The sequence below is a fragment of the Arvicola amphibius genome, chromosome 10, assembly GCF_903992535.2.
Source record: "Arvicola amphibius chromosome 10, mArvAmp1.2, whole genome shotgun sequence".
Classification (NCBI taxonomy): domain Eukaryota; kingdom Metazoa; phylum Chordata; class Mammalia; order Rodentia; family Cricetidae; genus Arvicola; species Arvicola amphibius.
Genome location: NC_052056.1, coordinates 85,607,987 through 85,623,624, shown reverse-complemented (window position 1 = coordinate 85,623,624; position 15,638 = coordinate 85,607,987). Strand labels below are relative to the sequence as shown.

General features: G+C 46.8%; 1 protein-coding gene across 1 annotated transcript in view; it reads right to left on the bottom strand.

Moving 5' to 3' along the window:
* Tmem132c (transmembrane protein 132C) overlaps nt 1-15,638 on the bottom strand; it is a 308,513-nt gene that overhangs the window by 47,070 nt on the left and 245,805 nt on the right. Inside the window, exon 4 of the mRNA XM_038346877.1 lies at nt 5,921-6,104. Coding sequence (XP_038202805.1) covers nt 5,921-6,104 — 184 coding nt within the window. The remainder of the gene's footprint in view (nt 1-5,920; nt 6,105-15,638) is intronic.

The window sequence follows — 15,638 nt, the reverse complement described above, 5'->3', positions numbered from 1 at the left end:
CCAGCCTGGCTCACATAGGTCACTGAGGTGGAGTGAGTCTCAACAGAAAGCTCATGCTGCAGGCCCCATTGTACCTGTGCCATGGACCACTGATCCACAAATTCAGATTCCTTTAATCAGCCCACTGATTGAGAGTTGATTTTCAGTTTGATCTTATGCAGAGATTATGATGTGCCACAGAAAGTCCAAGAACAACCCCAAGTTCCCACGACATGCTCAGGTCAAAGAAAATGACTTCATCTTAAGCCTATATCAGTAAAGGGTGATGCATTGAAACTCATCAAAACTTCAAGTAACCTGGCCAACATCAGAAAATCCAATCAAAATATCTCAGTCATGGGAAAGACAATTTCTTCCATCTGCCAAATGGGCGAGCTGTTTTTGTCTAGACTAGACCTAAAAGATAGAGTTTCTAGTTAAAAAAAAATTGAGACAGTGTCTTACTATGTAGCTCTGAGTAGCCTGAGGCTCGCTTTTTAGACGAGGCTGAACTTGAACTCTGAGTACTATGTGGGAGCCCACATGTCGCTCAGTTTCCATCTGGAGTCATGTCTGACTTAAGTCATTTGAGTTCAAGCTTGCCTGCTCTGCTTTTTCCTATAACCTTGAGGGCTGTGAGAGACTTCTGATTTAGCCCGCGAGAAAAAGAACACTCTATCTAGTAGAGCATATACAGCTGACGACAAACCTCAGGAACATCAAGATAGAAAATAAGGCTGCTTCCGAGCAGCAAGCATGTGTTGGAGAGGAGGCTGCTCACTCAAGGACAGGAATGGTCTTGTGGTTAGATACTGACTGACCGTCTGTGCTTTGCTTTGTTCTGCTTTTGTATATATGCACATTCTGAAATAAACTCGGGGCTGTTTGGCTTCAAGGATCTCCTAACCAGGAACCCTAGCTGACCTCGTAGGAATGGGCTCATACAGAACTGGGATTAAGGACATATGTCATCATGTCTGGACCTACAGTACTGAGATTAAGAACATATGCCATCATGTTTGACTCAAAGTAGGGGTATTTTTCTCCCATTAAATTTTTTTTTTGTAGGGAGACACTTTGGGACAACAGATCCCTTCACACTCATTCAGCCACTGGTAAAGTCCCACCTCTCCTTATGCAAGATCTGTCCAAGGGGCAGCCCCACCAGCATGTCAGGTTATATAAAGCAAGGAGTACCTGTTCTGCCCACTCTGGGATGGATGCAGTGTGGGAGCTCCATGAGGCTCAATGAGTTCTACTGAGAGTCTATGATCCTTTATCACTCCCTTTCTTCTGTCACAAGGAAATGCATCTCAATGAGTCCATACCCGACTTCTGTTCCTTCCCAAGCAACTCAGATGAATACTTGTTTTTTGCATAGAAGTAATGATTACCCCCATATATATTTGACAGTCCATGCATTTCTCAGTTTCATGCTACCCACATGGACCTGGCATGTTCTTGGTCTTTACTAGACTCTTACCCCAAGCCTGTTGTGGGTATGAGGAGGGTTCCAGGTAGGGAAAGGATCCCTCAGGGAAAGGGTGCTGATGGGAAGGGCAGCCTATAACTGTCTGGAGATGGTGCTGAGCAAGCTGCACTGGACCAGGCTGCTGGGGTTTAACAGTGCTGTTCCTTAGAGCAAGCAGCACTACATGGGATGGACATGTTCCTTGACTGGGCTCTTTCAGATCCTCGTGTGCAGCCTGCTCTGTGCTTGGGGGAGACAGACGCTGAGGCCTGATGGTACAGTCTGCCAGTGGCATTCCTGTCCCCACCTTCCTCTCTGCACTGAAGAAAGGCTTGAGAAGATTTCATGTTGAAGCAAGAACTTTCAAGAGAAGCAAATTCCTCTTTAATAACCCCTGTCAGACCTTTCTGAAGGCTGTTTTCTTTAAGATGAACAGTATCCTGGGAAATTTGCTCATTTGCTTTCCCTTTTATGAACATTTATTTTATTTTTATGTCTGCGTGTATATTCAGATGTGTGTGGGTGTCCCTCGTGGTCAGAAGAGGATGCTGGATCCCCTGTAACTGGAGTGACAGGCAGTGGTGAGCTACACACTGTCAGTGCTGAACTGAACGGGGTTCCTCTGAGAGAGCCGTGAGTGCTCTTAACCTCCAGGCCGTCTCTCCAGCCCCTACTTGATATTTTCAAAGACCTAACCAGCTGCCAACAGACCACAGGGGGCTTTGCTTCACAGTGTTTGCTTTTTCTCTCTTTCCCGTTTGAAAACCTTTAGCTCAACCCCTTATTTCCAGCTACTTGGGATTTTGAGGGAGGAAGATTCAAGCTGAAGGCTGGAGTAGGCTACAGAATGGGTCCAAGGCCAATCTGGGCAGCCTGAGACCCTGCCTCAAAATAAAAATGATGGGATTGTAGCTCAGGGGTAGGGAGGGTACAGAGTATGCATGAGGTCATAGGTTCAATCCCACTACTAAAAAAAAAATCAAATAAAAATTCTCATCTTTGAGTGTATCTACAGTTCTGTTCCTACTTACTGTCAAAAAAGATTATTTTTTTGGGGGGGGGGTAGTTAAATTTACTTAATCTAGTTTTACTTAAAACACTTTCTGATATGCTTATCCCCTTTCTTCATAAATAAATGAATCTCCCAAAACATTGTGCTGTTTTAAAAATGCCTATGCCACACTTGATCTTGGCCAAAAGGCTGGGTGGTAGTGGTGTATGCTTATAATCCCAGAACTCAGTAGGTAGAGACAGGTGGATCTCTGTGAGTTCAAGGCCAGCTTGCTCTACAGAGTGAGTTCCAGAAAAATCCTGTCTCGAAAACAGCAAAAACAACAAAATGCCCATGCCAAAACGTATTTTTTAAGGGTCTCTGAGCCATTTCATCTATAGCTCTTCCATTAGCACAGCGTCTTATATATTTTTTGAAGCAAGGGCTCCTGCTTCAGTCAAGTGCTGGAGTTATAGGTGTACACATCCACATCCCACTGACAACTATTCCTAGTTCTCAATGCTGTGTCCACAGCTGAAGTCAACTCCTGTATTCCAGGCAAGCACAACACTGGTGAACACCCGAGCCTAGGGTCAGACGCAAGCTGCATGCATGCTGGCCCTATAGATATGTCACTGCCAGCAACTGTGGCATGAAGCCAATCTGAATTCTCTTGGGCTAACTTGCAGACAAAAGGATTTGGGGTGTGACACGAGGAGCGATTCCTTCTTGTCTTAAAAGCACTGTAAAAACACAATCACCACAATAATGACATCTCATTTCAAGGAGGACGTACGTGTTAACAATGGGCTGTAATAATATCTTACATCCTTATAATGGTTTTGCTTTTCAAAGTATTTGAATGTCTTATCTTTCTGAAATAGGCAGGGTAGGAATTGGGCACTTATGTTTTGTAATGGATGTTGGCATGAATTCTAGGACATAGATCTGCAATTTTTTTCCCCTGAAGGGCCACGCAGTAAATATTTAAGGTTTTTTTTTTTTTTTTTTTTTTGAGCTTGCAAGCAAAACAGTTTAAAATGCAGACTTGAAAATGGAGTCAAGGTCAGGCTTCAGGTGGAGGGTTACTTGAGATTATGGTACACGTTCAAAGTTGAGAACAAACCATGTGTGGTAGTGCACACCCATAATACCAGGACTATGGAGTCTGAGGCAGGGAGACTGAGACTTTGAAGTGAGTCTGGGTTATACAATGAGTTCAAAATCAGCTGATCTTCCTAATGAGACTCTTGTGGCTCAGAGGTCAAGCGCTTGTCAACTGTGTACAAGGCCTGGAGTTAGTCTACAGCATCCAAAATCCAATATTACCAGCAATTACTCACCACCTTCTCTCCACATTAGCAAATGTGGCAGACAACACATGGGCTGATGTCTGTTGTGTCTGGCTAGTATCTGCTCTCGCCTTACAGTGAGAGTCAGATTTTCCCATGATGCATCATGCCTGCCTATTCTGCGTCTGACTGTATACTCGCCTAGGGTGATGCGGCTTTAGGTCTGGCAAGCAGAGTGTAGCATCCACTTTGACTTTGATGAATGGCTGAAAGGGAGCACATAGCCATGCCAGGCCAATGCTTCTAAAGATTTATTCATTTTTATTTTCATAAATTGTGTGTATATGTGTTCTCTGTGCATATATGTGCATGTGTAAGTACAGTACCTTCAGAGTCCATAAGAGGGCATCAGATCCCCTGATCTGGAGTTACAAGCAGTGAGAGCTAGGAACTGAACTTGGGGCCTTTGAAAGAGCAGAATAAGCCTTCTTAACTACAGAGTCATCTCTCTAGACCAATGGTTCTAAACCAGAGCTTCCCCAGGGGGCTTGCTGAGTGATTGGCTGTGAAGGTCTTACTCTTCCTTCTGGGAAAACACCATTATGGTCCTGCCAGGGGCTACCTGATGATACACAAGAAGCACCCAGGGTGTGGTTTGCAGACCAGCACTAATGATCTTTCCTAGGAAGTCTTAAAAGACTCCAGGTAGATCTAAACCAACGTGTACTCACAGGTGTTTGAGACACACTTTAAGTTCAAATTGGTTGAGTTTGTCTCCTATGTATACTGAAGAATCCTGATTAATTCATTTCCCATAATCTCTCTTTTTTATTTATTTTTTTGGTTTTTCGACACAGGGTTTCTCTGCAGCTTTAGAGCCTGTCCTGGAGCTAGCTCTTGTAGACCAGGCTGGTCTCGAACTCACAGAGATCCGCCTGCCTCTGCCTCCCAAGTGCTGGGATTAAAGGCGTGCGCCACCACCGCCCAGCTAAATTTATTTATTATGTATATAGTGTTCTGGGCACCAGATCTCATTATATATGGGTGTGAGCCATCATGTGGTTGCTGGGAATTGAACTCAGGACCTCCGGAACAGCAGTCAGTTCTCTTAACCTCTGAGCCATCTCTCCAGCCCCTCTTATTAATTAAATAGGATACTTGCTGATAAGAGCTCATCAATGAGAGTGACAGGAGCTCAGCACGTAATTTGCAATACAACCCTGCCATAGGTGGGACGGAGACACCCAAGGCTCTGTGATTCCAATATATTCTGCTGTCTTTTTTGCTATTGAGAGCCTTGTCCGTGGTCCAAGGGAAGTTGAATGAAGCAGTTGCCTCCTTCAGGTAGGGGGCAGGGAGGAGTTGGGAATACTTCTCAGGGGCTGCATGACACAGGGTCTCCTTCTGTCTTGGTTTCCTTTCTACTGCTATAATAAAAAACACAACCTGGGGCAGAAAGGACTTACTTGGCTTACACTTCCAGGTAACAGACCATCATGGGGGAAGTCAAGGCAGGGACTCAAGCAGCTGGAGTCCCATCCACAGTCCAGAGCAGAGAGGAGAACCTTCATCCACACTGCCTGCTTGCCCATGTACAGCCCACTTTTTCCAGGACTCTTACACAGTCCATGAAACTGTGCTACTCACATTCAGGATGGGTCTTTCTGCCTCAACTGAACATCAAGACAAACCTCCCACAGACAAGCCCACTGGCCAACTTGGCTTAGACAATTCTTAATTAAGACCTAGTTCTCGGGTGATTGTTGGTTGTGTCAAGTTGGCAGTTAAAACTAGCCAGCACATTTGCCATTCACACAATGCCATATAATTAAGAATAGCTAGTGGACTCAGGTCTCTGAGATTTGCGGTCACTTATTGCCATAGCCTAGCCCAGCCCAGCTCACCCTGACCAGGACACAAGGTAGCCTAAAGTTTGTATATAGATAGGAGCATGAAAAGGAAAGCTGAAGTGGTTTAAATCAGAAGTAAGCAACAAGGACTTTGGCATGCGGACGTGGCTCGTCTGAGAAGCTTAGCTAATAAAAGGTAATGTTGCCACTCCCAAGGTAGAGGAAGATGGAGTCGCTTATACATAAAGTCACTGCAGTGATGACCTGGAAAAGAGGAAGCACGCAGGGGCACTGTTTATCAGTAGGATGCAAGGGCCGTCATGACAGCGTGGCTTACCATAGCCAGGGGAACAATGGCAACCAGGTCCTTCTGGCTGATGAAGATCTCCGACACAGCGATATCTGTGGTCCCCTTCCTGGGGTACTCCACCTGCCATGTGATGGGCTGTGTCCCTGAGAGGCTGCTGAAACTGGCGATTTCAAAATTCATCTGCATGACCTCGTTGAATAGATTGTTGCTTCTGGAGGGGAACAAAAGGAAATGGCTTTAATACAGTGATGTTATTTGAAGGCTCCTTCTCTCCCTTTACCCCCAACTCCACAATTCTGCTCAGAATCAGAGGATGAAAAGACTTCCTCTCAGAGACAGCTCCAGGCACTTGAAGCATGACGTCACTTTCAAGTCAGAGAGTGGGGGGCTAGGATAGAGCAGCACCCACAAGCCATGGACCTAAACTGAAATTCTTATATACTGAGCACTGATCCGTGTGTGGAGGGATGGGGGTCTTTGGGTTGTTTTTGAGACAAGGGCTCACTTCATAGCCATGGCTGGCCTGGAGCTCACTCTGTAGACCAGGCTGGCCTTAAAACTTGTAGAAATCTCCTGTCTTGATTTCCTGAGTTCTGGGATAGTGTGCCAAGGTAACACTTGTTATTTTTGTTTTTATTTAGTAGGATCGAACTCCAAAGACATGCTCAGGTGGGGAACTGTAATAATACACACTTTTAAAACTGACCCACGGATTTGGGATATAGCTCTAGTGGTAGAATGCTTGCTGGCATGCACAAAGCCCCTGGTTCGATCCCCACACTTGATCTAGTAGGCATTTTGGTGCGCACCTGTAATCCCAGGTCTTAGGAAGTTGAAGCAGGTGAATGGGAGTTCAAGGTCATCCTGGTTACACTCTGATTTCAAGGCTAACCTCAGATACATGAAATCTTGTCTTTTTTTTTTTTAAAAGGTGATACAATCCCTTCCCCCAATTAGCAAACTCCAGTGGTGATATGGACTCTGCCACGCATGAGCCTGACTCATCCAGCTGTGTAGTTCACACCCTCACTCAGAATCTGACTCCCTCAGATGTCCCCTTCTCTGCTTGCTGCTGGAAGACAGAGACAAAGAAAAGGAGTCAGTTCATCCTGTGGCCAGCGCTTTTCTGCTGTCTCTGAGATCTGCCTTGAGGAGGCCAAGAGCCCCTGCCTAATTGGGTGTGTGGTGATGCTGGAGAGAGAGAGAGAGAGAGAGAGAGAGAGAGAGAGAGAGAGAGAGAGAGAGAGAGAGAGAGAGAGAGAGAGAGGTAAACACTTAGGCAACTCCCAGAGAGTGCCAGGAACCACTGCTTGATAAAAATCAATGGTGTGGATTTACAGATGTAACTCTTGAAAGAAAATTTCGAAATTGGCTCAAAATAAAGTAGTTACTCCAAAGTAAATAAATCCCCCCAGTAGTCACAGCAAATTTCAGACCATTGGAAACCCAATTTTCCAAGCCTCTTGTCCATTGGACTCATCTGTAAGAAAATGGAGCCGACGAATGAGCTAAACGCCAAAGGGACTTTAGCTTCCCAGCCTGGGGGTAGAGGGAGAGATTTGAGTACCTATATCAAAGCCATTATGGGCAGCTCAGTGCCCGTGGAAGCAAAGAGACTCCAAAATGAAAAAATGAAATTCTGAATGGGGAAGCCTCTCCCAGGAGAACAGCATAGTCTGGTTCGGGCTGTATTTTACCCATTTTGCTTCAAGTGCTGTCTTGGACGGAAACATCTCTTTCCCAGGCTGCCCACAGAAGAGGCTTTCCAATGAGCTCTCCATGGTGCTGAGGAGTACGGCTTTGAGCCGCAGGCTCCACCTTGAGTTGACTGAGAAGTGGGGACTGAACAGTGAGCAGGATAGGAGGAGAGAAAGAAATGGGGGCGTGATGGGCGAAAGAGGGAAGAAGGGGGTGCAAAGCTAAAGGAAAACCAGCTCTCGAGAAATCTATGCCTCACATTCAAACATACACACTGCTGTCTTGATCATTTGTGCCAGTGGCTCCCGTTCAGGGTACTGAAGGGGATATCTGATCAGCTGAGATTCAAAACGCTAGCACAGAGCAAGGACCTGGCCTCCCCTGCTGTTGCCTACAGTTAATACAAAAGACAGAATTCAGAACCCGTGACATAAGGGAGGGAGAGGCTTAGGAAATCTGTCCTGTGGAAGAAGGCAGCACACTTGGATTTGACTTTAGAAATAAGCAAACAATGGGGTGAAGAGATGGCTCAGTAGTTAAGAGCACTGATTGCTCTTTCAGAAGGCCTGGGTTCAGTTCCTAGCATCCACAGGTCCGTTCTCAACCATCTGCTCCAGGGGACCTGATACCTAATCTATGGTCTCTGTGGGCACCAGGTACATACATGGTGTGTATAGACATATGCAGGCAAAACACTCATATATATATAAAATAAATATTCTAAAAAATAGGGCTAGAGGGATGACTTGGTCAGTAAAGTGCTTGCCACACAAGTACGGACACCGGATCCCCAGAACCCATGTAGAGCAGCTAGCTGGCTGTAGTGGTACATGCCTGACATTCCTGGGCTTGGAAGACATACAGAGGAGAGTCCTCATGGGTAACTGAATAGCGAGCCTTACAACTGCCTGTAACTCTAGTTCCAGAAGACCTCTGTTCTGGTCTTCATGGGCACTTGCATACATGTGCAAGTACAATAAATACACACATAAACATGTGCACAATTAAAGTAAAATAAATCTATAGGGACTGAAGAGATGATTCAGAGATCTGAAGCATGTAATTTTTTTTTCAGAGGACCTGAGTTCAATACTCGAGACTCCCACCAGGCAATTTATAACTAACTGTAACTTCAGTTCCAGTGATTCTGATGTCTCTAACCTCCTTGGGCACCCACACTAACATATCCATACCACCCCGCCACACACAGAGAGAACTAAAACAATGTTTAAAGAAAAGTAACGACAAAATGAAATGGGCAGCATCCTGAAGAATGGCAGTGGAGACTGTCCTCTGGTTTCCATATGCATACATGTGCACACACATGTGCACACATGTCTATACCACACACACACACACACACACACACACACACACAGAACCAAGTAGACAAGTGGCCTTTACTTCTATCTCATACTCCAAAGCCAAAAACCCTGCAGGGGCAGGTAATTACATGGGGAGGCAAATGAAAGAAAAAGAGAGTCGTCCCCTGCATATTATGTAGATGACAATGACTTTGCATAAGGTATCTGAAACCTAGAAAGGAACCCGAGTTTTCACAGACTGCAACCCCACAGTTTAACTACCCGAGAAGCTGGGTGAGAAGCAATGGATTCCCAGGTCTACTCTCCACAAAGATAATGACAATGTTAGGTGTGGACACTCTTAGAATCATGGCAGTAATGGACAGTCAAGGTTAGACATTGCAGCTGTGCACAGAAAGCTTTCTCCGTGGGCACCAGCCTCCCCACTCCTGTCCTCTCCCCATCTTGGTGTTTTTGCTGAGACAGGATAGGGAGAAGTTCTAACCACAGGTTCTGGAAGCCGACACATGACTGCCTGAACTATGGCTTCACTATGGATTGAAGGGACAGCTTAGGTAAGGTACTCAACACATTAGCTCTCAACCGAGGGGACTGGAGTGAGCCAGCTGAGGAGCTGTACACAAATTCTGACACCTGTGCTTGTCCATTAAGAGTTGTTGGTTTTACTGGGTGGGGCTTAGACACAGAGTCATGAGGATCTCAGATGACTCAAATGTGCCATTCACGCTCAGGGTGAGTCTTCTCTCGTCAGTAAAACCTCTACAGAAATGTCCTCACTGATGTATCCAGAGATGTGTCTCACAGGTGATTCTGAGTCCACTCAAGTTAACCATCACTGGGACTTAAGAGAGACACCAAGTGCAATGACAGCGAATTGGTACCTGAAGTTAAGCTCGGCATAGGCTTTTCTTGAGCCAACCTCCCACGCCTGCGGATGCGACCCACAATCCTTTCATCTCCCCAGTCCTGATAACAGGACCCCTCGCTTCTCTGTTTCCTCAACCTCTTTCTCCTTCCTTTTCCTGGGGTACTCCACCTTGGCCACAGGTGTGCTTCCATTCAGGCAGCTGACAGTTATCTCCCACGAGGGCAATTACTTCCCACAGTGTCTCTTATCACCCTGCTCCTCAAAGCCCATCCTCTCTGGCCACTGAACTTCTAATGCTCGGGATTCACCCTTCATTTACATGGCCACACTGCCCAGTATGCATTTCTCTGTCCTGGGCAGTTCACCAGTTCATGCTCCCTAGCCGTGGTAGCATGGTGTTCCTCCATTACCTTCAAATGACACATGGCCATGCTGGCCTATGGGAGGCACACAGTCAATGTTTGCTGAGCGAATAATAGATGAGCGGTGCCTCCAGGAGCCTGGCTTCCTGATAGTCACACTTTTCCTTCCAGTTGTCAGGTTAATATTAATTTCTACTCAGGAGGGGGAGAGTCTCCATTTTGTTAGAACAGAGGATGGGGGCATGCTTCAAAGCTATCAGCTTTTCCAGAAGGGCTGAACCCATTCCAAGAAAAAAAAAAGAAGTAAAAATCAGAGTCTGTTGGAGCCCTTCCAGAGAAGACATGCTCTGAGGTCCGCTCCTAAAACTTTGCATTTTCCAAATATCACAGAGGACAGACGCTGGATCCACTCCAAAGCCTGCTATTGAATTTTACGCCTGCTAAGCTCTACTAAGTACATAATGAGGACTCTGAATTAACTATGCAAAAGTGTAATTTACAGTTAATGTTTGTAATTGATGAGTTGCGGGTCTCTGTGGCAGCGCTAACTGCTGAGACGAAAGGGCCCTGAGGGGGACGAAGGCAAGGTTTTTATTTTCTGGAACAGAAGGCTTCCTCTACCCATGTGCTCTCCAGTCATTCCTCCATCAAGCCCTTAGGAAGCACACTCCTGCCAGGCACCCATTGGAAACACTCAGAAGCTGAGTGTTGGAAACACTTCGTGGTCACTGTAGCTGGCAGTGGGCGGGAGAGTGCCTCCGAGACCTCCCAGACTCCTGCTGTCCACTCCCCAGTCACTTGGCTAAAGACACAGAGAAGAGCGGTCCAACCGATGCATATTAGCAAGCCCTGGGGGCTCCTTTCTTGTCCCAAGATTCTCTCTGCTGGCATCCAGTATAGTGACATTTTCCAAGCATCAGGAACTCAACTAGGGCTGAGAAGTATGGTGGTTTGAAATGTCCCCACCCCCACCTCCCAGACTCATACATGTGACACTTGGTTCTGAGCAGGAGATACTGTTTGGAGGTGGGGGGGTCTTGAGACTTTGGGGAGGTGGGTCCTCACCTGAGGAAGTGGGTTTAGAGGGTGGTGAGTCTTGAGGTTGATAGCTTGACCTTGCGTTTTGTCTGGTCAATGTTTGTTGATTGACAGCCCGATGGAAACAGCTGCCACAAGCTCCCACTGCAAAACAGCCCCTGCTCTGCCTTGTCTGTATCCCCTCAGACCATGAACCAGAATAAGCTTTAGAATAACCAATGGGAGAAGGCTGCCTTCCTGTGACTGCAAATTTGTTGTACTTGGTATGCTGATGGGATTGGGGTACACACCTCACTCACTCTGTACCGACGATTTCTGCCCTCCTATTTGAGGTGCTTAACCTGGGCTGCATGACCGGTACCTAGCTCAGCTTCCTCCTTAGGCAGCTCGTTTCTCCTACTGTACAGAACCTGGGGGGAGGGGCGGATAAGTTTCTGACTCCTCCATGTTCTGCCTGGCTAGTGGGGCTAACCTGAAGTTATGTGCTCTCCCCTGCTACCTATCAAAATGCACACCAAGAAGAGAGCTGAGGAACTGGAAATGGCTCAGCTGGTGAGGTGTTTGCTTTGCACCCAAGGACCTGAGTTCAATTCTTAGAACTTATAAGCAAGCAAGCAAACAAAAGCCAGATGTGTGAAATACATTCATAATCCCAGTGCTGGGAAGGCAGAAGCAGGCTGATCTCTAGGGCTCACTGGCCAGGAACCTTAGCTTTCTCAGAGATTTCTGGGACCCAGTGAGTGTGGATGGCTCCCAAGGAGTGACAGCTAAGGCTTTCCTCTAGTCTCCATATGCAAATACACATGGGTACCCACATGGACATAGATGCAAGCACACACACACACACACACACTCACACACACATACACACACGTGCACATACACATGGGTACCCACATGGACATAGATGCAAGCACACACATACACACACACACATGCACACACACATGTGCACATGATAAAAGAAGAGAAGGAGTGATTAACAATGATCCCTGCATAGGGGATTCTGGCTGGCCAGACTGCCCGAGGGTCTTGCTGTGGGGCCACCACCTTGTACCTCTTCTTTCTCCTGGTTACTTTATGCTACCAGATTTGATTTCTGTTGCCTTTTTTAAAGACAGGGTCTCATTGTATAGCCCTGGCTGTCATGGAACATCTCAGTGCTCAGACACCAGGGTGCCCAGCTTCATAGGCATCAGACGCCTTAAACAAATGTCCTCCGCCAGACCCTGCATGAGAATCAGGTATTAAGGGAATAAAAGAGGCAGCAGGTGGAAAAAAATAGTACAGGATCCAATGATCTTCCTCACTCTGCTTTGCTGACCATTGGGCTCTCCCTAAAAGGAACGTTCCCTGGACAGCAGCCCCTCTCTTGGGGCACCACACCCAGAGCCTAGTGTCCCCAGAGCAACTGTAATGGGAAAGATAGGAAACGGGGAAGCTGCTGTTGCTTAGCTGAGGTTCTCCAGTGAGACTTCCAATTTAGAAAAAGCCTTTCTTAGGTGTCTTGGAAGCAGCTGGAATGGAGAAAAAAAGAGGCTGAAATGAACCACATCCTTTGAGAAATCAGTTTAAAGGCTGTAATTTTGGCTTAGAGTAAACTCTGTTTAGGGGACTCCTAGTCGGCAGGCTGCGGGGAATTGGATAATACTGTGTTCACACTGGAGATGGGAAACATCATCCTGCTGAAAAATGGTTTTGGTCCCAGGGTCCTCCTCATGTTGAAGTGTGACAAAGCAGCCATGACAGCTGGGTCTTTGCGCTCTCCCTGTCTGGGAGGGACAGCAGCCGTGGGTCTTCTAGGTGCTGGGCTGGGAGGTCTCTGGCTCCCTTCATCTGCAACAGGCAGTGTATATTCTCTGAAGAAAGATGAATTGTACATCTGCAATGTGCAATGAGACAGAGCAGCAGCAAATCTGATGGCTGTTTCTCAGCTCGAGTGTCTGTGCGGGTTGGAGGAATACTTACTGACAGCAGACCAGCTAGCCACAGTAACGGCCTCCTGAGCACATGTCCTGTACACGGACCCTTCTGCCTGGCCATTCCAGCCTCAGAGGCTGCTGGGAAGGGGTAACACCGTGCAGGAAGGGAAAATCGAGGCAGAGGGGGATCCCCAGGCCTTGAAGAGGCACCAGAGGCTTCGCTTCACACCTGGCCCCACTGCTTCTTCTGTCTTAACTGGTCTCAGAATAATCTTGAGGATTAGAGAAAGGACCCCCCCCCCCATATCTTTAATGCTTTGGTATCATCGTGGGAACCTGGGCTCTGACTCCACCAGATAGGTAGGTGGTGGGGGCACAGTGAGATAAAGACAGAGAGAGGCAGAGAGGCAGAGAGAGGAGAGAGAGAGAGAGAGAGAGAGAGAGAGAGAGAGAGAGAGAGAGAGAGAGAGACAGACAGACAGACAGAGACAGAGACAGAGACAGAGACAGAGAGAGACAGAGAGAGAGGAGGGGAGGGAGGGAAGGAGGGAGGGAAGGAGGGAGGAAGGGATGGAGGGAAGGAGATAGAGATGGAGACATGGGGGGAGGGAAGAGAGAGAGAGGGAGAGAAGAGGCAAGAATCCAAATGTCTGAGGCAGTGTAGGGAGGTAAAAGTTTTGTGTTAACAGTTGTGCGTCATCCATTCACAACAACGCTCAGGGGATTGGAAACTGGATTAAGCAGGAGAGGGTTATGAACCAGTCTTCATGGTGTACACATATTGTGATAATTCATATCAGCACCTATAGTGATCAAAATAAGGCATAGGATTGAGCACCAGCCTCATGTAGGGGCAAGTCCCTGTCTCAAGTCTGCTGAGACCCTGATCTTGTCCTCCAAGCTGCAGACTGGAAGCAACTCCCTTCAGTCATTCAGGAGCCATCCGGGCAATTCTGTTATAGCACCCAGAGTGACATCATCTTCAGTTCACTTCAGAAGGTGATGCTGTGTCTTATTTGGCCACTGATGACCCTTGTCACCAACACCCAAGGACACAGCATCTGAACACAACCACAGACAACTTCTCCCCAAACTGAGAAATCCTCCCACCCGTTATAGTTTTGACATGACGTATATTCACCAAGACTCATGTGCTGAAGGCTTGGTTCTCACTGAGTGGAGTTCATAGGTAAGCAGTGCGCAGGATCTCTAGCCCAACCAGTGTATGGACCCAAGGATAATTCTAAGGTGTCTCTGGATGGCAGTGGAGACTTGTGGGGGTAGGGCCAAGATGGAGGAAGTCATCAATGGGGGTGTGTCCTTGGAGGATGAGCCTTGTCTATAGCTACTTCCTGTGGTTTTCTTTCTGCGTCCTGGCTACCAGAATGTGAGCAACTTTGCACGACATGCCTGCCATCATGAGAGCTGTCTTCATCTCACACCCAGAGTGACAGAGCCTGCTGAACATGGACCAAAGCCTCTGAAATGATGAGCCAAAATAACCGCTCTCTCCCTGGACTCCTATCTTGGGTATTTCGTCACAGTGATGGAGGAACTGGATGATACGAGTCCTTTCCCTTAGTGCGCATGCGCGAAGTCTAGGGTTGAAACGAAGAGCACTGACTTCAACTTTGGGTCCCCAGGTCCTTGGCTCCACTCCTTTCCCACTGCTTATAACTTCGGCACCCCAGCTGAACAGCAGCTCCCAAGCAGGGGTTCAGGGGAGCAGTAAACTCCAGGCATGGAAAGGGGCTCCCTTTAATGTAGCAAGTGTGAACCCAAAGGGATGGCCTCAAGGACAGGAACTGGGTTCAGCTGCAGCTAATTTGAACCAAGAAGAGAAAACAAAGGCAAAGACGCAAAGCGTGGGCTCCAGGCTATTTCCTGCCCACTCAGGGACATGACTTCATGTGGCTTTTAAGAGACACATCCCTCCACCATCAGCTTGGCAGCCTAATCAATGTTTGCCTCAGTTTATCTTGAAAAAGTGCATGATGGGGCTTCACAAAAGAAAAGGAGAAAGGAGAAACATGGAGTCGGCGTGGAGGTTAAGCCTCACACATCACTCAGGAGTAGTGAAAGACACGTGGCAGAGCAGCGGTTTGATTTGTTTACGTAATAGTGGAAAAGTACAAGCCTGCATCCCCTCTCTCCCTGTAGCTAACAGTCACTTTTAACCGTAACAGAACAAAAATTCTGGTCTTTGCAAAGTAGGTCACAGATTGCTAAATATATTCTACTAAATATAGCTTTCTAATATGTATTGTGTGCTTATAAAAACTGCATTTATACAAATATATACCATAAATCACATGCAAGCATGTGGCATATATTTACTATGTATGGCGCTAGCAGATATATTTGGCTATGGCAATTATTTAGCATTTTTGACATTTCAAACACTCCACACGGTAACAAACAAAACTGCAAACACTACACAAAATAAGAGACTGAGAATTAAGCTTCCCTCCTACTCCCACCATGGAATTTCTTAAATCTTCTTATGGAGCTTCCCAGAGGTCGGCTTTGCAT